The sequence below is a fragment of the Theropithecus gelada genome, chromosome 20, assembly GCF_003255815.1.
Source record: "Theropithecus gelada isolate Dixy chromosome 20, Tgel_1.0, whole genome shotgun sequence".
Lineage (NCBI taxonomy): Eukaryota > Metazoa > Chordata > Mammalia > Primates > Cercopithecidae > Theropithecus > Theropithecus gelada.
The window spans coordinates 62,311,715-62,336,491 of NC_037688.1; the positions used below are offsets into that span (position 1 = coordinate 62,311,715).

The 24,777-nt window shown below is 37.8% G+C and overlaps 1 protein-coding gene across 1 annotated transcript in view; it reads right to left on the minus strand.

The window, feature by feature from the left end:
- Positions 1-5,293: 5,293 nt before the first annotated feature.
- MOSMO (modulator of smoothened) overlaps positions 5,294-24,777 on the minus strand; it is a 69,795-nt gene continuing 50,311 nt past the window's right edge. Inside the window, exons 2-3 of the mRNA XM_025371433.1 lie at positions 10,936-11,148; positions 5,294-6,106 (exon numbers count right to left, since the gene is read on the minus strand). Coding sequence (XP_025227218.1) covers positions 5,922-6,106; positions 10,936-11,148 — 398 coding nt within the window. The 3' untranslated portion in view covers positions 5,294-5,921. The remainder of the gene's footprint in view (positions 6,107-10,935; positions 11,149-24,777) is intronic.

Consider the following 24,777-nt stretch of genomic DNA (forward strand, 5'->3'; position numbering starts at 1 on the left):
GTCTCTAGGGAGTACACAATGAGGAAGCCATATTCTTTGCATTCAAGAGTTTATACAGTTATACAAAAGCACTTAGTAATGACAATATCAGCAACTAACATTCGAATGCTTACTATGTGCTTGGAACTTTATCTCTTTTAAACCAACAATAGCCCCCTTAGGTGGGTAATATTATCAGTCCCATTCTACAGATGAAAAAACCAAGGCTCACATAAGTTACATGATTTACTAAGGGTCACACAGTTGGAATGGTGGAATTGAGATTTAATCCAGGCAGTCTATTCCTGTTTAGCAATTTCTGCTACAGAAGCATAAGCAAGAGAGACACAAAGCACAGAAGATTAGATATATTTCAAATATGGGAGAATCTTAAAACTGAGAGGAGGTGGTACAGACACAGCCGGGGCAGGGAGCAGGTTGTAGTGAATGTAGAATGGAGAACAGGCTGGTTCTCAGTAAGAAGGGAAGAGAAAGAGAGGTGGGAAATAAGACTGAACAGAGAGCTTGAAGACAGATCACAAAGGCTTGTCAAAGCTATGCTAAAGGAGTTTGGATTTCATTCTGTAGACAGTGGGAATGACAGAAATGTGAACACAGAAATAATATGCTTTCTTTTGTGTTACGAGTATTTTGGCAGAATTGATTTGGATGGATCGGAGTGAATGGCTGTCAGTTGAAGGAAGACTGGTTCAATGGCTACAGAATATGAATGTTGGTCTTAAGTTCAAGGCCCACATGTCAAAGACATTCTTTCCTATGTCGAGTGCTCTGCTGATATCTAGCTGAGTGACTTTGGAAAAGTCTGAGGCCTCGATTTCTTCACCTGGAAAGTGGAGATACTGGACATGCTCTTTGACATTTCATCCAGCTCTGAAATTTTATAGTCTTGTGAAAAATCTCTTCTTGAAATGTTATCTTGGGTGGTCTTAGATTGTGTGTGACTGGAACTGGGGCTGATTTGTAAAACCCTTGAATGTGCTTGAAAATACCAACCCACAGTGTTTTCTTCTCCTGGGAAAAGAACCAAAACTCTTAAAAAATATACATTGTGCTTTCTATCTTGAATACCATTTATAAATAACTACCTTTATTTTTGTTGCTGGGTAACTGTGACCCAGAAGAGTTGACTTTGCATAAAAGGAACCCAGAGTCCTCTAGTCTTGGTGTTTTTCCTATAATCTTCTCATAGTGGCTAGAAGAGAGATGATAGACGAATAAGTCAAAATAAGGTATTTCTGAACCCATGTTATTGTTTTTAAAGCCACTGTGTTACCTTTTCCTAAGGTATTACCAAATAGAAAAAGTGTCCCCTCCACCATAGCAGCTCAGCATAAATCTACCATTACAATTTCCAGTTGACCTATTCAATAATGTTTATAGAAAATAACCCTCCAAAAACCTCTAACCTGTGTTACAAATCAGGAGAAGATTTAGATGGTGTGAAGATAGGGTAGGGTGACCAACTCACCCTAGTTTGCCTGGAACTTTCCCAGACATAGTACTTCAAATCTCACCTCCAAGGAAACCCCTCAATCTTATAACCCAAGAACATCTAAATCTTAACATGTCTTAATCCTCCAATTCCCCACGAGGGTCCTCAAAGGGCCACACGAGGAAGAATTAGCAGCAAACTGTAAATATTTTATTATTATTCAGTTGGGCTAATCTTGACACCCCCAGAGAGAGCTATAGTTTAAGCTGTGACATGGTCCCTGGGCCTCTATATTTGCTCCTCCAGCCCATACTTTAAGATCTTAAAAGCTAAGATCTTTTGGCCTGGAATAAGTAGAAACAGAAGACTGCAGCAAAGATGGACTTGGGTCTATGTGCAAGGAAGAAAGAAGAGAAAGATGGCTGACTTGAAGGCTTTGGCTTGGTTTCTCTCTCCTAGCTCATGGAAGCATGATGCAGAAGGGAAAGTCACATGTATGTGTGGTCTTTTATTGTTGAGTGACTCTTAAGGGTAATTGTGACCTAATCCATGTCCTGAAATATTAATAGCATCTCTTCTCTAGCGGTGAGCAAAGAGTGGGAGTGGAAGAAGATAGGGAAGGACCACCCTCACCCCCCAATGCCAACAACAAAACCAACCCAAGAGGCATGGAAGTGTCACTTATGAATATGTGAAACCTCTATAAGAAATAAATTTTTTAAATGAAGCTTATTTCAAAGTAATAGAAGCCTTTTTAGTTTCTTTAGTAGACAATTTATTTTGATAAACTTGCTCAATAACAAAAATACAAGTGAAGAAAATTATGTTCATTTTATACAGTTGTATTAACAATTTGTTTTGAAACTATTAATTGAAAAATGTTATAACCAATTAGAAAACAATTCTTAATAAAGTTTGGGATAATATACAGACCTTGATCACAAACTTCAAAATCTCTTGAGGTGATACAACTAAAAGTCCTGTGTAGGGAATCCTACCTACATGGGCCAGTTTTTTCCTTCATGTTTTTATCCTTCAAAAATTTTCTGAAAGACAGCTTACTGTTTTGAATTGTGAAGGTAAATTTAATTTTTTAAAGATCAAGTGGGTTGATAAAACAGTTACTATAATCAGAGTAACTTGTGGCTAGTAGTCTTTTAATAAAGACAAAATAAATGCAACATGTTCTTCCCATGAAGCCCATGATGCAAAATAATAGCTAACAGCATATGAAAAGTTAGTTTCCAATACTGTATTTTTCAGGGCCTTTCCTCTAAATCAACAGATTGCTTGTCACCAGGACTATTATTTCACTTAATAGATTAAACAGTGAATTCACAGAACATCAAGTGAGGATATCAAAGCTTTAGGCAAAAGGGTAAAAACCAATAGTGTTTTGGTCATCTAGAACATTAAAAAGAAAAAAGAGCCATCCTTCAAAACAGAACAAATGAAACAGAAAATAGGTTTATAAGAGGTGGAAGAGTCAGAAAAATTACATACATACATTAACAACATAGAACATGGATTACCTTTGGAAAGAATCATACTGAAATGTTTGCTTTTAATAAACTGAAGATTTTTCATGTTTACAGATGTTTAGGCATGTTCAATAGGAGCTTCCAAAAATGTCAAACTAATTCAGTCTTGTGCAAATAAAACCTAAAAATAATTTTCAGCAGATTTTACAGTGATATTCTTAGGTATGAGAAGAATGCACACACTCTAAAAACAATGTAACAGACAAAAGTTTGACAAATGATTGCACCATAAAACAGTGTTTTATATACAGTTTATAAGATATGATTTCCTGCTATAAATTAATACTGTACTATATAGTACTTATTATAGTGACCTTTTTAAAAAGCAACTGCTGACAGTTGTCTATCTTTTCACTTATAGGATTTATAGAAATTTATATGAATGAGTCCATTTCAATGTCTGGTCTGCAAGAGTACAAAGACTTGACTTCACATACTACTTGACGGGATTGTTTAATCCTGGGTTAGAGTGCTGACTGGCTAGAGGGAGTTTTCCCCCATCAGCCCTGTATGCACTGGACCTCCAAGACAATGATAAAATTAAAGACAACTTAATGGTTTGGGTAATAGATAGAAATAAAACCTTAAATTTTGTAATCTTAAATGCAACACCACCATAAGTGAAAGAAGTAAACAGTGGGGAAATTCTTAGCAGCTGAGAAACTTTCTCTCCCCATGCTCATGATCCAGTTAAAAATATTTTGAGAAACTATTTACAATACAATTCATCTTTTGGAAGAGAAAAGCTCTTGGTCACGTCATAAATTAATTTGAACCATACTTTGCTAACACTTTATCTCAGTGGTATATAACGGTGACAACCAAAGCTTTCCTTCAAAGTGATCCATTTGACTGAGGACCAATCAAATCACAATAGCAACTGCAATCCCAAATGTCCATAGAACATGTCCAGTGGTATTCTTACGCTTGACTAGACATCATAATACTTGGGGAAAAATAGCCTCCCTCAGGATCTCCCGAAGGTTTCTTTTACTCTGGGAAGGAAAAGTATGACATTCTCCCAGAACATTTAAGAAATGAACCACTGTGGTCGTCCATCTCTTTCCCCAATTCCTGAGTGAGCTCAAACACTGGGGTTTTCTTTCACAATAAAATATTGCTGAATTAACAGTAAGATGGAAGACTGTCAAACAAGCCAGTGTGAAATACATCAAGCACCTCCATTTCATAGTTTGAATATCTGAGGAGGTAGCGCCCATCTTTGAAGTAATCATTCTAGAACTGGTAATCTAGCTCTTAAAAAACAGTGCATTCATTTCCGCTTGTGTGAAGCACGGGCCACATGGGACTCTACTGATAGGGACATTTGGGTCACCAGTTCACTATAAAGAGGAGAAACTTAGCTCCACTGCCATGAAACACCCTCCGGTCCCACATTTCAAACAGATTATCTATAGCGTTCACCAGGAAAAACAAGCATTGATGCGAAGGCATGGAGATGTGGAGAAGAGAAATACTGTATTTTAAAACTGTGAGTTCAAGGGTTAGCTGCGATACTTCTTTTAGGGAAGAACTTAAAGCTGTGGGTTTAGTACAGCCCTTTAAAGTAAATGCAAAAATATTAGTTTTTAGCAAACAAAGGCATATAACATATAAAGAAAATATTGTATTGCTCAGGTTTTGGTAAAGACGTATTAATAATGCTTACAGATGAAAATAATGAAATTAGTGCTGTAAATAGCCAAAATAGCCAGATATTTACTAGTGAACTTCGTATTTATGTAAAGTTGTGTACCTGAACATATAAAATGCATTATTAATGTAACAGACTGAGCCAGTAGAAAAAGAATCTCTGTACAATAGACAACAGTTGCCAATAATTTAAATAGTGTCAGATTCCCCAAATTATAAGGTTTGACATGATCTTACCTTCTGCTATCATATACAAATAAATTAACCCTACAAAGAATTTTTAGCTTAACTTAAAATCGCACCTAGAAAGGTATGGGATTGTTTGTACCTGTTACAAAAACCTGTTAAAATCAAGGGCTGCTACAAAGAATGAGGTAAACTGAAGACTCTCTCCACTATGCAGCCTTCAGATAAATGGCTTTTTTTTCTATTGGGTTCTAGGTTTGCAACACCACAGTGTTTTGCTAGCAAAGCATTCAGAATTCTCTTCCAGGAACTGTTTGCATGTGTGTGTATATAAATTTACACACACATATACACACACACATATATACACACTGTATACTGCATCAGCAAAATATATATATTATATATATTTATATAAATATAAGGAAGATTTCCCCCACCCACCCACCCAAACCATGTGTCTTAGTGTTTGATTTTTTTTTTTTTTTTTTTTGTACACAGAGAAGAGGGAATTTCAGAATTTTTACATACATTTTAGCAAACAAGTTTTGATCTATTGGCTTCTTGGTGCAGTAATGCAACGGCAATCCATTCTGGTGCCAAAGGCTCATACTATTACAAGGAAGTTGTGAACACTAATTTCTTAGGAGGTGAGGCCAGCCCCACATGAACTTCTCTTGCATCCCTCTGGTCCACCATGATACATAAATACTTAGACTGTTTTTTTCCTCTAATGAATCATTAGACATTAAAAACGGAACAATAGAGTCACAAAGGGCCACATGCTTTTCGGTATAAAGCATTCTCCTTCTCTAGGTTGCTATCACAGTGCAGACCTGACTGCCTGAATATGCTCAGGAGATTTAGTCACTATTGTCTGTATTTGGTTATGGAAAAGGCTCTCCTTTTTTTTTTTTTTTTTTTAAATCCAAAGTGCATAGTGAGAACAAATCAAAGTATTTTTTTTTTCCTTCTCAGCATCAGTTTCATCTGAGCATCTTCCCATGAGAGGGCTGCTCAGATGCCTCGCCTTTGTCCTCTCCACCCTCCAAAAATAAAAAAATAAAATAAAATAAAAAATAGTAAGAGTCAAGCAATTTAGACATTCATCAGCCTGGTAAACAAACTTTGCCAGCAAATAGAAGTCCTACTATTGTAAAGAAAATTGATAAGACAAAAAGTACATATGATGACCCAACTACTGTGTTGTTGGGTAATTTATAAGGTTGACCTCCGACTTCATTGATGTAAAATCCTATTGGAAATATTAGGGCAGCCATACAGAAAAGGATCACTGTAAAACAAACCAAAACACAACATTAGTAACACGGTTTGGTGATCTGAAAAACAATGAAAATTTGGCACAAAGGAAGCTTATAAGAAGGGTTGGCCAAACCTGTTAAAACATGGGCCACTTGTTAAAAATTTGTATATATTACAGGTCACATAGTATCCCTGAAGCCTAACAATACATTAAAAGCTAGGTTAGCCTTTTATGTAAGTTTTAGGACCATTCTGAATATCAGGATTAAGAAAGTCCTTCTCCAAACCTAACAAATCCTCACAAATATGATTCCTAGCCATTTACAATAGTAATTAAGGGCACTAGCTAGAGTCAGATAGGCGGTCAATTCCAGCTCCACTGCCTACTAGCGGTGTAATCTTAAGCCTCCGGTTCCCTTCTGAAAGTGGGGGAAATACTAGAAGGCTAAATAAAATAATGTCTAGTCCCTGACACAGTGCCAGGTAATAGTAAGTGCTGAATGAGTGCTGCATACCATTATCACCATAGTTACTATTTTGACAATTCTCTGTTCCTCTCCGTGTTAGGCAGAAGGAATTGGAGAAAAGGTATATATAAATAAGCACCACTTATCTTACTCTGATTTAAAATCAGCTAGTAGAGGCCGAGCATGGTGGTTCATATCTGTAATCCCAGCACTTTGGGAGGCTGAGGCGGGTGGATCACCTGAGATCATGAGTTTGAGACCAGCCTGGCCAACATGGTGAAACTCCATCTCTACTAATAATACAAAAATTAGGCGTAGAGGTGCAGGCCTGTAATCCCAGCTATTCAGGAGGCTGAGGCAGGAGAATCATTTGAACCTGGGTGGTAGAGGTTGCAGTGAGCCGAGATTGCGCCACTGTACTCCAGCCTGGGTGACAGAGTAAGACTCTGTCTCAATACAAAAATAAATAAATTAAAATAAAACCAGCTAGTAGAAAGAACCTCAGATCTCTGGGATGACTAGCAAATTATCAGAGTGGTTATCTCTTATCATGGATAATATTCCAAAAAACAAAGAAGATAGGTAACCTTCTTTGAGTTTTGCATGTAAACACAAAGGAGTATATTATTTGTTAAAATGTTTCAAAAAGGATATCAGAAAACCCAGTGTCCGCGTAAAAGTGATTCCACAGTCCAGTGTTTGAGCAAATGGCCTGCTCCCCTGTGCTACCAAAGAAATAGTCTTCTTAGTGAACACAAACTATTTACAGATAGGCTAGCTTTTCAAAGAAAATATTTTTGCTTTTTGAAAGCGTATTGCTCAAATGTTCATTGTCCTTCAACTTTTTCTGGCAGAAATACTTCTTCAGTGTAATGTGAGGACAGATTACTAGTCACTGTACATGAAGAGTTGAAGCTTTCATTATTAACTGAATGAGTTTTCACCTCCAGGTGAAAACTATCCCCCAGAAATACTAACAGAGCCCTGGATAAACATTTCAGCTGACACTCGTCTCTACATTTTTTTGTGTGTTAACCAATCAAAACTTTCCGAGTTTTAAAAAAGTCAATTAGGAACCCTTTCCAGAAGGAATAACTCCAGCAATACAACGAAAAATAGTATTTGCTTAAGTAATACATCAGCTTAAGAAACAACAGCACTCTTACTTGCACCATTTAGGTAGATTATTTTATGTTATACAGACATATAACATATACAGACATACAGCTTATTTTGGGCAAATGACCACATCAAATAATATTGCATAAGCAAACTTGAATTTTTTTAGATGCCTACTATAGAACAAATGAAAAATTCAGGCATTACATTTTAAAGTTTTTAGCCTTTTTGTTGCATAGTCAGCAACAAATAACTATTAGTGCTGCCAATGTCCACTTATCAGTGTGGTCTGTCACCAATTTCTAATGGTTCTACGGCTTAATATAGTCTGGTGAGTAAAATTAAACCACAATTTAGGTAACTATATGCAATCTAATTAAAAAAACAATAGGGCAAAATTATTGTAAAACAATTTTTTTCTTAATGTTGACTAATCTCAAGAAACAAGTAATTTAGAAAAGTACTTTAGGAATATGCAGATGTTAAATTTGTTTATTGTGTTAACATGCCAACTTTGTTCCTATCATTTCCTATTTTCTACTATAAAAAAGATCTATCCTTTATAATGGAGTAATCATTTTGCAACTATAGAATTGAACAGTTTCAATAGTTAAATATTTTCCAAATTTGTTAGAAAAGGCTTAATTACATTTTAAGGGAACAACGAAGTCCTGTTTAGTTTTAAACCAAAGGAAGCAGGCTCTCTATACTTCCTGAGAGCAGATTTAATGCAGGTGGATGAGTTTTTCTTTTAAGCTACTGTGAACTATTAAGTTACTTTAGATCTTAAAATATTATTAATGCTGATAATATCAACCTTTGAAGGCTGAGCTTTGGATCCTAAATAAGCTTGTAAAGACACAATTTTTATATCCTCCATGGCACAGATTTTTTGGTGGCGAGAGTCAGAAATCAGGTGCACTGTTAGATGAGGTTGGAAATTAGGGTGGCAAAGGAAAGAGCAAAGGCCAGACTTGAAGAACAGGATGACTCATCTTGGTTTCTCTTGCCCCCATAGGGAACCCCCATCATGTGGGGGCTCTTCTCTGAGACATATTTCTTCTCTGAGACATATTTCTCCACTGTGCACGGCCATCAGAAGATATCAACCTCATGTTATTACGAAAACTATAGCTTAACTGGAATAGAAATACATACAATAAAGTACATTTTTCAGGGGCGGAGTGGAAACACTAGGGGATGCCCAATTCCTCTCAGAACTGCCACCCCAGCCACTGGTTCTGGTACCAAAAACAATGTATTTAAGGAAGCTAAAAGCAAGGCAGCTCTATGCTTGCTTAAATGAAATTAACTCAAAGATATATTAAGTTTAAAAACCAAGATACAGAATAGTAGAAAAAATTTTATATAAATATGTATGTATGAAACACACACATATAGATATGTTTCTATGCATTGAATACCTCTAGTAGGAAACCCCAGAAACTGGTAAAAATGGTTGCCTCCAGGAAAGGGGTTAATGGGATGGCTGGGTGACAGGGCCAAATATGATTTCACATGGTTACCCTTTCACAGATTTTGAATTATGCATCATATGCACGTATTATTTCAAAAAGTTAAATTATTTAAAAAATAAAGGAAAAAATACATTGCATTTGGGGGCAACTATATATACTTAAATATTCTCTGTTTAAGGGGAATGGAAAACAAAGATAATCCTAGTTCTTTCCCTTCACTGGGTCATAAGAATTTATAGCTCATGAGAGCATTTAACATTTCGACTCACACTACCTTGCTAAATCATATTTTAGGTTTTTGGTATTCAAGGCGTATGCATTCCTAAATTTCAACTAAATCCTGAAACTAAATCCTTCTTTGATATTATTTTACTTCTTGAAGAGTGATTTCTATCTGGATTAGCGAATCTGTGAGTAAAAGATAAAGAAGCAGATTCTCTTTAAATTTCTCATCAATATCCTTAACTTTAGCGGCACTGTTTCTATGATTGCTTCTGGACCCTCTCTCCAGAAAAGAATTGTCACAGGAGGTCTGTTTGACAAGGAAAAGGTCACCAACTTGTTTCACTCTGCTTAACAAGGATGGAGAACCTTTTTTATATCAAAGGCAACTTGATCTAAATTTAAAAATTAAGGGCAATATAGATAAACAGAGCCAGAAACATACACATTCAAGAGTATAAATTTCAGAGAATACAGGAAGAAACAGAGGCTCATGAAGGAATATCACTCTCCTGCAGCCTTTAAGGATAAACTGAGTTTTAACATTAATAGGGATACATGGGATTATCCCTTACCCCAATTATACACGTTCTAAACGAAAATATCAAGAGAAAGTCAGCTGTTATATTTATTTTTAAAATGTATGCAAACCTGAGATTATTTTAAGGCACTGAATTAAAAGTCTCATTTGCATAGGTACTGTTCTCCTGTTTCTTTAGAGCAGGATTTCTAAACAGTGGCTCTACTGCTACTTGGGACCAGATAATTCTTTGTTGTGGGGGGCTGTCCTATGTATTTGTAGGATGTTTAGCAGCCTCCCTGCCTCTACCCACCAGCATTCCCCTAGTTGTGACTATCAAAAATGTTTTCAGATATTGTTAAATATCCCCTGGGGTGCAAAACTGCTTTGGAGAGAAAGAAGCACAAAAGCAGAATTGCAAAAATGTCTTTTCTTTGTGCATTTTTGTTTCTTCTGTTTAACTTGAGATAAGTCTCTGATGTGTTGTGAAATTAAACCAGTTTTGCAAAGTACAAGAGAATGTGTAATATATAAACTTATACCCTTGGGCAGAGCTAAATGGAGTAAGAAATGTTGATAAACAATTATTAAATAACAAAATTGTTGATTTTTCAATGGTTACAACATACAGCAGAAACTCAAAATCAATATTAAAAAAATACTGCCACCTTCATCTAATTTATATTTTTATGTATTTGTTCTATATTTATCTTTATTTTGATAGATGATACCAATAGCTTCAAGAAAAGGAAAAGACTCAGGCTACCGGTAACTCTGAGTCACAAACCTGGATTACTTATGTCACAATCTGAGCAAAAATAAAATTCATTAAAATAGCATTTGCCACAAAGCGATTAAAGTTGTGGATGTCCTGGTCTCGCAGAAAGAGTTTTGAAGAAATGATGGGACTGTGTAGAGTCTATCTCACGGCCATACACAAGTGGTGCTCTTTGATGGTTATGAAGTCCTTATTACTGATTCTTGATTATCTTCATAAAAATACCAGTGTGGGTGGGTGCCTTCTAGACAAATTTAGTAAGCACAGGTTACTTACTTCCAGTGAATGCTATCCATCGAGCATATTTTGTAGCTTCTCTTCGCCAGTGGGAAGCCACCAGCAAACCACATGTGACAGTCAATGAAATGATTCCCAAGATGATAAAAAACAGTGTGGTGACCCACTCCGGGGGAAGCCGGGGAGGGATGCACGTCCGGTCTCGTCCATGGATTGTTTGACACTGTCGCACGAGGCCCACAGTGAGTGCTCCTGGGGAGATGCAAATGGTGGGAATACTTTAGTGGGTTTGGCCTGCCCAGGGAATATTCCTCACCACCACCCCTTTAGTTTTTAAATCTCATTTATCTCTTTGTGGGTCATTCAAGCACTTAAATCCCAAGTCCTACTCTTCAGTATTCTGCTGTAGTTCATAACGTAGTAATACTTAAACATACAAAGTGAACTTAAACAACAAATGACCTCAGAAAAGTCATAACAGGCAGTTCACTCAGGCATTCATTAAATAAATACTTTTCTGAGTAACTGTGTCAGGTATTTTTCTAGGCTCCAGGGAAATAACAGCAGACAGGGTGAGGTTCCTGCCCTCACTGAGCCTGCATGCTGGCAGAAAGGACTGGTATTTTTTGATTCCTAGATCCAAGACTCATTGTATATTACTTCATTTTGGCTGAAAAGAAAATCACTTTTCAGGAAATTGAAGACAAACCTGAAATATGCCTAATTGTAATATAGAAATAAAATTAAATAATAGATTAAATGTTAGAAGCAATATATTTATGAAAGGTATAAGGTCTAAGAATATTACGATATAAGTAGTTTTCCATTAAACTCAAGAAAATGTTGGAAAGACTAGGCGGGCCCTCTGTCCCAAACTTGGTATATTCACCAATTTTTGTAGAGTTTACCAGTGTTCACACTGCCAAACGATGGCTGGCGTGCTTCACAGAAAATCACAAAGGCAAATTACGAAGGTAATTCTTAAAGTGTCTCTCCCCATTTAAATAAAAGTGATTTTTATAAAACATCAAGCACTATTTTTCCATAAACATGTTCTCATGTCAAACCCAAGGACCCTCCTCCAATCAAATTTGGAGTAATTTATAAAAACTTAGATGAGAAAGGTGACAGAGTAGATATTTTATCTTCTTCCCCAATAAGAAGAAGAATGTTTACAATGGTACTTCTCAATAAAAACTACTTGTTTCCCCTTCCAAGAGCAACAGCAAATGGGAAAAGTTACCAAAAATATAGGAATGGAAATTTCTGGAGCTATTAAAAACATAATAGATTTTTGCATTTTGGGGGGATTTTTTGGGTCTACATTCCTTTATTTATAGAGATGGGGTCTATGTTGCCCAAGCTGGTCTACAACTCCTGGCCTCAAGCAATCCTCCCGCCTTGGCCTTCCAATGTGCTGAGATTACAGGTGTGAGCCACTGTGCCTGGCCTGCATTATTTTCTCAATATGAACACAAAAATAAAAAAGACATTGACCTCGAAATCATAGCACTTGCCATGAACAAATGTCTTCTCTGAAGGGAACTGGTGAAATTCCTAGTGGCATTTTGGGAAGCTGCCCTGGTGGGAAAAGACAGAGCATGGCTGGACTTGTGTGTGCACGTGCATGTGTGGCTAGGTGGGTATGCCGGAAGGAGGGTACTTTTCTGTAACTTGAGTTTGGCCATTGATACATTTTTAGAAATAAAGCAACTTGTTGAAATAAAATGAAACAAGAAATCAGTTTTTCTCTCAAAGTTGAGTTGGAGTCCTCCGTCAAATGCTAACTCTTAAGTAGAGAAGAAAATAAACAAGCTGTATTTTTTCTCCCAAGTCATCTAATAACTAGACCCATCTGGTGATCCCTGCCCAGGTGCAAGCAACATTATAATTATGGGGTTGTCACAGGCAGGAGGAAGGCAGACCAGACAGAAAGTATGCAAATCTTCACAAAAATGCCACACACTATGCCACACACCACCTTCTACTTGGAGCTGACTGACTTCATAGGCCAAAGAGAAGTAAATCAGTAAAAAAAAAAATTGTCACATTATTTATTGCTAACCTTTTAAATTTCACGGTAATTGCTTGAAACCAGAAGAGAGGATTTGGTAGGGGTAAGTAGGCACCAGGGAATTGCATGACTGTTCTTAAACAAAAACACTAAAAAGTCTCCTCGAAAAAAACAAAAAACAAAACAACAACAACAACAACAAAAAAAACCAAACAAAAAAACTTGAGGGAGTGTCTTATAAGGCATTTCATTGTAATTTTGGAAATAAAGAAGGCATTCACAGCAGTGCTCAAGAACTCTTTTTTTTTTTTTTTTTTTAATTTATTTATTATTATTATACTGTAAGTTGTAGGGTACATGTGCATAACGTGCAGGTTTGTTACATATGTATACTTGTGCCTTGTTGGTGTGCTGCACCCATCAACTCGTCATTTACATCAGGTATAACTCCCAATGCAATCCCTCCCCCCGCCCCCCTCCCCATGATAGGCCCCGGTGTGTGATGTTCCCCTTCCCGAGTCCAAGTGATCTCATTGTTCAGTTCCCACCTATGAGTGAGAACATGCGGTGTTTGGTTTTCTGTTCTTGTGATAGTTTGCTAAGAATGATGGATTCCAGCTGCATCCATGTCCCTACAAAGGACACAAACTCATCCTTTTTTATGGCTGCATAGTATTCCATGGTGTATATATGCCACATTTTCTTAATCCAATCTGTCACTGATGGACATTTGGGTTGATTCCAAGTCTTTGCTATTGTGAATAGTGCTGCAATAAACATACGTTAACAGGAAACTACTCCTGATCATTCAGCAAAAGACCTCTAACAAATTATCCTCTTCTAGTCACTGTTCCATTTATAAAAGATGTAACTGCTAGCAATGAAAGACCCTCTGACAAAATGCAATATTATGAATTCTTATATTAGCAACTTTCTTCTCCATGTAACATACACAGTCTGTACAGTTATAAAGGTAACTACATACCTAGTGAACTTAGATTTACATTTGATTATTTTTTGCTGGCAAATATTAAAAATTGTAGGTTCAGTACATCATAACTGAACTCTCTCTCCTTCTAGATACTTGAGTATCCTCATGTTGACTCTCTTACTCTCTCAGCGTTAGAAATGAAATTTAACTTAACCTCCTGTGCCTATAGATTGAGTGGAATTGCTTTTCTCCTCCTCCTCTCTCTAGCACACCACACCAAATGACTACAAACAGAATAAGTATGAAAATTACAACACCACCTTCTACAAAACTGCAAATAATCTGACCGTGGTTTAGCTTTAAAAGAATAGCTATAGTCTTATATTTATAAAATTCCTTATCACAATAAATCAAAACCAAATAGCATCTCTATTCTAGAAGAAAAAAAGCTAATGCTAATCGATGAACAGAAGGCATACTGTATATAAGAATATCAATACACAAATATTTTACTGTGTGTCTCTCGTGCTCAGCATAGTAGCAGTCAGAGATTCAACTAATATGCTCACACATTCAGTAAAAATAGACTTTCCTTAAATATACAAGGGTTAATGCAAACAGTGGTCAGTCAACATTGTTAAAGTTCATTTTCTTGAGTGAGACTCTAAGTCAACAACATTTATATCATAGTCATATATTTTCTGTAAGCTGACTGGGGGAATCTGCGAGGCTAACTGTGTTGTTACTATTAAATCTTATAAATTCAGGTACTGTTAGTACCCAAACTTTCACCAAGCCTTCAAATTTAATATTTTACCTCAAGGAATTATCTCTTTGAGCTTCAGACTCATCACCCACATTAACAGTCAAGATCTTTTACTTCCTCTAAATTCCCTTAACACATTTAGTCTGTATCATACAACCATGCACTTATTTTAAGGTAGCTTCTTTTTATCCCCAAACAGGACATGAGCTTCTCAGAGAAGGGAACTGCACCCACCTTCCACTCCACTGGAAACCCCAAAATGGCCGCAGCAGTGGAATTCATAAGCATTAAGTGAATTTAAATGTATTAAAAACAAGCTAAATTTTAAATCGCACTGCATTAAATAAGTTCTCTCCTGTAGAGCTATCTTAGTATGGTTTCTGCACACTTATTAAGTACAAGCTCAGCCATTCACGAATTTTTGTTTTATCCAACAGGTCTTCTTGCCTCTTGAAGGGGCCTGTAATTCCATTCCCCAAACAGCCAATTCATCTGTACCCTGCAGCTGTTTCCTAGGTAACTAACCCAGCCAAATAAAAGACTTGTTCACAATAGGAAAAAGGAAACGGAACTAGAAACTACAGCATCCCACATGCCTCTCAGCATCTCACCTGTGCAGCATAACACACAAAAGGAAAGTCATCCTGAGTCTTACTCCATTAAGTGGGGGAATCTTAAGAAGCTTCGACATTCATCATCTGTAAATCCAGACACTGTTAAAATGATTTAATACAGCCAGTCTGAGCATGTCTGTTGCCACAATGAGGATGATTATAAGGCATGTCATCACTACATGTAAAAAGTGTCACAGAAAATCTGTAACACAGGGGTTGGAAGGCAGAAAGGCGCACACCCACCAGTCTGTCAGAGCAAATCATGTAGAGTGCTTGCCAACGTGGCCAGAGAGAGGGTTTTCCCATACAGGGTTGGATTTGAGCAAAAAAATAGCAAAGTTAACATTAGCTACTGTCTTCTTCCATCTCCCTGTTACATTTTCCTCCTACTGACAATGCTCTCCTCCTCTCAAGGGGCTCTCCCTGTCATCTCTAGGTACTATGATCTGGAGTGCCCAATCCCTACCACGGATGTGGATCTCTTGCTCTACTTCCTCCTTGGGGAAATAAAATCTGTTCTTGGCAAGCTGTTTCACTGGTAACACAGGCCAAAAAATACTCTATCACAAATGTCTTAATGATTGATAAAAGCTTAACATACTGCCTTTCCCAAGAGTATTTGTATTTGAGCGAGGGGAAGTATCCCAATTGAACTGAAATTACAGTTTCATGTTTTAGCAATGGGCTGGCTGAAGAGATTTAGGAGAACTGGATGGCACGTGAAGATGGAAGGGGAACAGGAAGCAGGGAGATCCCGATGTACGCAGCCCTGTGCACCTCCTTGGGTAAGTCAGACCCTGGCAGCTTGCCCTCTAAATGAGTAGAACAAAAACAAAACAGCCTACGGGTAACTTAAAAACGTCACACAAACCGGCCGGGCGCGGTGGCTCACGCCTGCAATCCCAGCACCTTCGGAGGCCGAAGCAGGCAGATCACGAGGTCAGGAGATCGAGACCATTCTGGCTAACACGATGAAACCCCATCTCTACTAAAAATACAAAAAATTAGCCAGGCGTCGTGGTGGGCGCCTATAGTCCCAGCTACTCGGGAGGCTGAGGCAAGAGAATGGGGTGAACCCGGGAGGCGGAGCTTGCAGTGAGCCAAGATCGCGCCACTGCACTCCAGCCTGGGCAACAGAGCGAGACTCTATCTCAAAAAAAAAAAAAAAAAAAAAAAAAGTCACACACCTAATATTTTCCTCTGGAAACATAGCTAGCGGTGACGATTTTTATCTGCTATGATTTCTAAATTGTATTTTAGGATATAGGTGCTTATAAATAGCAAACTGGCCAAAAAGAAAAAAAAAAAAAAGAGTGAACAGGTAGAACAAAGAACTTCAATGAGCCACACATGGACAGTGTCTGAAAACCTGAGTAGCACACTAGGCTGAGGCTGAGCCCTACTCTCCACTGGAGTAACAGCACCCCCTCCTGTGACTTTCACCTGTTCTTACCCTCCTGGGAGTTTATAGTCACTGATCCTTAACACTTTCTCCCAGTGTCTCACTTTCCTCTTGCCTTCATGTCTTTTCCTACCTGGCCTAGAGTCCTTGATCCATTATGTTACCACCTTTTATCTTTTCATTGCACCCACCTGGCAATAATGATAGCCCTGACTCAATAGAAATTTCTTCCTTCTTGTACTAACCTCCAGGTTGCGAATGCTGATGGAGAAAATCGTATCAGAGCAGAGGGGTGCTGCTGTAAATTTCTAAATTTTAATCTCAGGGCCATCACCTCTGTCCAGAAACTAATTAGGTCTCACAAATTCCGTGCTTCACTGTTCTTTGCTGAGGCTGTTCCAAGACTCCTGCACTCTCCTTAAATATAAAAATCTACCGCCCCCTTCACATTCAGTAGGTATCAGTCTATTATTTCTCAGAAAAAAAAGAGAGGCCATCAGGCAGCAAACCTTCAACTGTCCACCATCAAACTTACAACTATATCTGAACACATTCATTCTTTCATTCTCACAATCCTTTCTCCTTGTGTTTTGGATCCCATCCTCTCCTTCTTTGGGATCTTGCCCAACACATTATTTTCTCTTTTCATATGTATCCTCTTCTGGATCTCAAAAATGTTTTAATGTGTTTAAGTCTCCCCTACCATAAAACAAAACTATCCCATATGCCAACACATCCTCCAGTGGCATCACACTTTCTGTTTCTGTCTTCCTTTGTCTAACCTCCCTTGCCCCCAGCCATGGCCAGATTTCCTCTTCCTCTGCCGCCTCCACTTCCCAGAGTCTCATTCACTCTCCAACCTACTGAAGGTTGGCTTTTGCCCCAACTACCACTTCGATAGAGCGCTTGTGAAGCTCACTCACTCCATATCGCCAACTCTAATGGATGCTTGTCTTAACATTTAAAGTCCTGGACTTAACATTTTAGCAGCATTTGATACAGCTTCTTCAAACACATTTCCTTTGGTTTTGGTAACTCCCTCCTTATCTGCTGGGTTTCCTCCTGTCTCTTTAGTTTCTCCTTCTTTCATACACACTTTTTTCTTTCCCATTTGTTAAAATTTTGTGTTCTTTAGGGATCTTTCTTGGATCTGGTTTTTCTATAGTGACTCTCTGCCCTAAATCCAAACTGTTTAAAATGGGCTATAAAGGTCTGGATTACACTGCTTCTAGTCTTTCATTTAATTACTTTTCACACTTGATGTTCAAATTCTTAGATTCATTCTTAATTCATATATCTCCTTATATATGAATTAAGGAGGCCCTCATATATGCTGTTTCCTTTGCCTACAATACTCTTCCAGACCTCTTTTCCTGGCTACTACCTATGAGTAGAAATTCCAGTTGCAGCTTAGAAGTTGCTCCTGGAATATCTTCCTTGACAAGCTCTTTTTTTTTTTTTTTTTTTTTTTTTGAGACAGAGTCTCGCTCTGTCGCCCAGGCTGGAGTGCAGTGGCCGGATCTCAGCTCACTGCACGCTTTGCCTCCCGGGTTTACGCCATTCTCCTGCCTCAGCCTCCCGAGTAGCTGAGACCACAGGCGCCCGCCACCTCACCTGGCTAGTTTTTTGTATTTTTTAGTAGAGACGGGGTTTCACCACATTAGCCAGGATGGTCTCGATCTCCTGCCCTCGTGATCCGCCCGTCTCGGCCTCCCAAAGTACTGGGATTACAGGCTTGAGCCACCGCGCCCGGCCAGACAAGCTCTTACACTCCCATCCTGAGTTGAGTGCTTGTCCTTTGGGCTCCTATCAAAGCATTCTATCTCTTTACTGAACCTGAGGAGATCATGGGAACCCCTAAAGTTGTAGCCAGTCAGAAGCAGAGGTAGCCTGGGGACCCCCTGACCTTGTGGGTAGCATCTGCATTGGGGTCAGCATCTGAATGTGTGGAGAACTGAGTCCTTAATTTGTGAGGTCTGCACTAACCCCAGGTGATTAGTGTCAGAACTGAATTGTCCTACGGTGCACTCACTTGGGGTTGGAAAAGACTACATATCTTTACACAAAAACTTGTATATGAATGTTCATAGCAGTATTATTATTCATAATAGCCAAAAAGTGGAAGCAATACAAATGTCCATCAATTGATGAATAAAAAACAAAATAGAATATCCATACAATGAATAGTTTTTCAGCAATGAGAAAAAAAAGAAGTACTGATATATGTTACAACATGGATAAACCTTGAAAACACAATGCTTTGTGAAAACAGCCAGACACAAAAGACCACATATTATGTGATTCCATTTATGTGAAATATCCAGAATAGGCAAATCCAAAGAGGCAGAAAATAGACTAGTGGTTGCCAGAGGATGGGGGAAAAAGAAATTGGGAAGTACAGGGTTTCTTTTTCTTGGAATGTTACAAATATTCTGGAATTAGACATTGGTGATAGTTGCACAATACTATAAGAAAAACCATATATGTGAATATATGAAAAACCACTATGTTGTACATTTTATTTTTAGGACATTTTAAGGACTTTATAAGTTGTACACTTTAAAATGGTGAATATTACCTCAAAATAAATCCAAGAATTGTTTAGTTAAATACCAACTTAAATTCAGTAGCATACTGAAACTTTACTCCAATATAGCTCCACTCTCTCCCTTGTCTTTAAACTATTATTATGCAAATTATATGTATACACTATAAGCTTATCAACAGTTTTATAATTATTGATTTAAAATAAAAAAGTTATAAGCAAAAATACATTTGTACTGACTTTTACATTTACCTATGTAATTACCTTTACCAATGCTCTTTATTTCTTTATGTGGATCCAAAATATTGACTAGTGTTCTTTTATTTCAGCCTGTGGACACACTTTAGTACTTCTTATAGAACATGTCTGCTTGTGATGAATTGTCTCCATTTTTGTTTATCCTGAAATGTCTAAATTTCTCCTTCATTTTTGATGGATAGTTTTGCTGGATATAGAATTACTGATTGACAGTCATTCTTTGTTTCTTTTTTTTTTCTTTTTAGAGACAGAGTCTCATTCTGTTGTCCAGGCTGGAGGGCAGTGGCACGATCTTGGCTCACTGCAACCTCTGCCTACCAGGTTTCAAGCAATCCTCCCACCTCAGCCTCCCAAGTAGCTGGGATTACAGGCATGTGCCACCACATCTAGCTAATTTTTTTGAATTTTTAGTAGAGATGGTGTTTCACCATGTTGGCCAAGCTGGTCTCGAACTCCAGACCTCAAGTGATCTGCCTGCCTTGGCCTCCCAGAGTGCTGGGATTACAGGCATGAGCCACCACACCCAGCCAAGAGTTTTACAGCACTTTGAACATGTCCCACTGTTTACTGGCCTAATAGTTTTTAATGAGAAGTCAGCTGTTAATAGTATTGAGGATCCCTTGCATATGAGGATTCACTGTTTTCCTGCTCCCTTCAAGATTCTCTTACGTCTTTGGCTTTCAACTGACTATGATGTTTCTGAATGTATATTACTTTGAATCTATCCTACTTAGAATCTGTTAGATTTTTCAATGTACAAAGTTTTTCATCAAATTTGGGGAGTTTTTAGTCATTGTTTCTCTAGACATTCTTTCCACTCCTTTTTCTCTCTTCTTCAGGAATTCCCATTATGTGTATGTTGATATACCTGATAATGTCCCATATGTTTATGTTCTCTTCACTTTTCATTATTTCTTTCTGTTCCTCATATGCGATAATCTCAATTGATGTGTCTTTTAAGTTTGATGATTCTTTCTACTTCTGATTTGTTTTAGCTATTTAACTTTTCAACTCCTGAATTTCTATTTTATTTCTGAAAATAATTTCTATCTCTTTATTATTCTCAACATGGTAAGCCACTGTTTTCAAACTTTCCTTTAATTCTTTTTTTTTTTGTAACATATTTATAATTACAATGGCTGATTTAAACTCTGTCTAGTAAGTTCAATGTCTGGGCTTCATCAGGGGCCATTTCTATTGAATGTTTTTATTTTTCCTGTGTATAGGCCACACTTTCCTGTTTCTGTGTAATTTTTAGTTGAAAACTGGACATTTGAATAATATAATGTGACAACTATGGAAATCAAATTCCTTCCTTCCCCAGGATTTGTTGTTGTTACTGTTTACTAACTTTCCTGGAATCATTCTGTAAAGTCTGTATTCTTCGTTGTGTGTAGCCTCATCTATTAGATTAGTTTAGTAGTCAGCTAATGGTTAGAATAAGGTTTCTTTACATTATTTGAACCAATAAGACTCTCAGCCTTTGCTGAAGGGGTCTCTCTCTGCGCTGTGGCACATCATCAATGCTGCAGCAGGCAATTTACAACTCTGCCTTGGCCCTCACTTTCTGCTCGCATTGAGTCCCAAATCAGGTAGAGGTGAGGGAGTAGGGCCTTCCCAGTTGTTTCCTGGGTATGTGGACAGTCCCAAACATGTGTGTGGTCTTTCAGGTTCCCAGAAATATGTTGGAGCTTTTCAAAGACTCCTATGGACATTGTGTTCCTCAAATTTTCCTTTATGTTTGCCTGTCAGTCTTTTGCTATCCCCAATACCTCAGGAACCTGTGGTGCTGAAAAACTGCTGACTGTTTTTAACAAATGCCCTAGGAATAGAACAGAGCAAACTCTGAATCTGATCAAATAAAGATAAGCCCTAAAAATTGAGACTTTTCAGTGAGCTGCCAGACCAATCAAATAGTGACAATTCTCTGGGGATGGGGTTTTAAAAAGTACCAAGCCCCCTGCCCTCTCAATTGGTTGCTAAGCTGCTAGTTTTCACAGCTACTATAGTTGTGAGGCTACTGGCTTTCAAGGGTACTGGGGACAGGTAGATGCAATTAGCACAATTTAAACTGCCATAAAGTTTGCTATTCTTACCTAAATACAGGCAATTTTCTCAAATGCTCCTTTGATTGTTGCAAGCTTTAATTTCCAGAGTTCTGAAAAGGTTGATCTAATAATTTTGCCAGTGTTCTTGCTGCTTTTATAGAAGAGCAGATTTTTGGAAGTTCTTACTTTGCCATTCCAGAAGTTAAACTCAACAACAGGTCACAATTTGAATTTCAGTTTTGTCACTAACTTGGGCAAGTCAGTTAATCTTTCCAAGCCTGCTTCAGCAAAAAAATAGTACAACCACCATTTAGGTCTGTGTGAGATAATGACATAACATCTGGAAGGCAATCGGAACTGTAATCACTGAATAACAATCACATATTTTCAGGAAAAGAAATCAGATATTTTTGTTTTGGTTAAAACATACACAGGACAGTACAAGACACACCAATTTAACACAGTAGTGTACTCATGAAACTTGCATTCCAACATAAAAAGGGTGCTAAGGCTATTGGTCACAAAAAGTAGTCAGGACATTACTTCCCTGTTCAACTTTTCAGTATATTATTAAGGTTGATGACCACAAACAAGACAAGTTCAGGCTTGCTGAAATAGAAGCTCTGAGGATGGATTTTATTGGAATACCAATGCTAGAAGCCCGGAGATTAAGAAAGCTTTGCTATTATAATGAAATAGCAAAATGTTTTGTTATTTAACAAGTAAAAAATGGTGATTAGCCTTTAAGTTTGATTTTCTTTTTCCTTGCATCCTATTGGCTGTTTTCTTTATCCCAATTTAAAAGATGACTATTACCACCTGTTTGTAAGCATGACTGTAGTTTGGAGGCCTTATTTTACAGTTGACTAAATCATCCCCAACACTGCCCTCATATTACAGCTTATTCTATTAGCTCTTGCTCCCTAAACTGACCTTAGGTTTAATCCCATAAAGACATTAAACACTAACTAGCAGCAAATCTCTATTTTAAAATCTGCTTTATTGACAAGTACAACATGCTACCAGAATCTGCCCTATGACTCTGCCAATCACTGAAGCTCTTAACATATAGTGCATGAAGAATTCATTAAAGAAAAGCTTACCACAATGCTTAAACTATCCATACAATGTATAGAAAATATGTGGAAGGATATTTGTCATACTGCCAAGATTAGCCTACTCTGGTTGAAGAGAATTGGAGGTGAAGTGGGGAGAGGGGGTGAGAACCTTTGCATTTTTACTCTGTCTTATCTAAGTGTAGATAAATCCATACAATTCTTTGAAAAAAAAATGTTTGCTTTATATTTTAAAATTCTAAAAGGCTTATAGGATATTACACATTAAATTTAAGTGTGCTAATTGCATTTATATTACACACTATGAAATCTTTCAGTCATGTATGAATTTAAGCACATGCTCTGGATCTAAAAGAAATTAAGAGTATGCCAAAGAAATTAGCATAAACCAACGTGAGTCAGGTAGAAGGCTAAGATGGAATTTAAATTACAATGTCTACATTTTCTATTCCATTTCAATTAGGGTATCATGAGAAACTCCCATGGAAGATTTCCATTCAAGGATACTTATTGTTTCTTCCCTGATTAATCTGGTAGAAGTAACCCATTTATTTTACCTGAATGAATAACCTCTATGGTTTGTACATAGAACTGAGCTGGATTAAGGTGAGACTGGTAAAGAGAATGAAGGTTAAATTTGGTAGGTTAAATAATTCCTGTAGGCAGAAAAGCTGTGGAATTATCTGTAAAAGTATTTTAACAAAAAGACTAAACATTAATGACCCCATGGCCTCACAGAAAAGGACTGCCTCTGGACAATGATCAAGAAACAAGCAAGTGATGCAGCAGACAACAGCAGCTCTCAATCAAGTAAAGCTCCTGGCCAAAAGCAGTCATAAAATTACAGAATTTAGAGCTGGCAGGGATCTCAGAGATCATCTGTTCTAATCTCTCCAAATTAGGGCTTAGAAAATACTGAAGCCCAGAGAGATTAAATGATTAATCCAAGGATACAAAGTTAACTAGCAGCACTGAGACTAAAACCCAGGTTTTGAATTACCCACTTCAAAACTTCCTAGCACATGATGCTAACTTCCCTGAACACCATTCATTGAGTAAAGAAAATGAACAGTATTCCTAAAAATACCTCCAGGAACATTCAGACTTCTATCAGAACAGACTTCATCACAATTCTGTAAGCACAGTGATAGTGAATCTAAGGACTTTCACAGGAGGTCAAAAAATACATAGAGGGAGATGTCATCTTCAGGTTCCTCTTGTCAGTTCACAGGAGTGGCTCTCCTGGGTTTTGCTCCTTATAAAATGTAACCTCTTCCTACACTAGCCACTATTTCTCATAAACATTCAAGGAACACCCCACCGTTCTCAGTTTATTCTCCTTAAAGAAACATCCCAATATCTTTGTCTGAAGAACAAAATAATTCCCTACATCAACTTTAGGCTCTTATCCTATCTCCAAGAAAACTTGGCTATTTATAGTCTACTCTCAGACATCAAAATGAAACTCATATTTGTCTTACCTATTTGCACAGACCAGAAAATGTGCACTACCACCTTCTCAGAAAGGAATTTAGAGAGTCAGTCACAATAGCAAAGGATCCATTTATGATCTCCAGGTCTATTAAAGTAACTGCTGTTTTTCAACTAGTTGATATTTCAATATTAAACAACTTTAAATCATTTCTCTACTAAATTATACTCCCTTAACAATTTACATAAGTACAGTAATTCTCTGACATTAAATCAAATTCTAAACCACTTAGTCATGTATGTGTTGTCTTCACAGGGAGACAGCATATTAGCAGTTTGAGTTCAGGTTCTGGATTAAGACTCAAATCTCGCCGGGTGCAGTGGCTCACGCCTGTAATCCCAGCACTCTGGGAGGCTGAGGCGGGTGGATCACCTGAAGTGAGGAGTTCGAGACCAGCCTGGCCAACATGGTGAAACCCTATCTCTACTATAAATACAAAAATTAGCCGGGCATGGTGGCGTGCGCCTGTAATCCCGGCTACTCAGAAGGCTGAGGCAGGAGAATCGCTTGAACCTGGGAGGCGGAGGTTGCAGTGAGCTGAGATCGCGTCATTGCTCTCCAGCCTGGGCGATAGAGCAGGACTTCATCTCAAAAGAAAAATAAGGCCGGGCACGGTGGCTCAAGCCTGTAATCCCAGCACTTTGGGAGGCCGAGATGGGTGGATCACGAGGTCAGGAGATCGAGACCATCCTGGCTAACATGGTGAAACCCCGTCTCTACTAAAAATACAAAAAA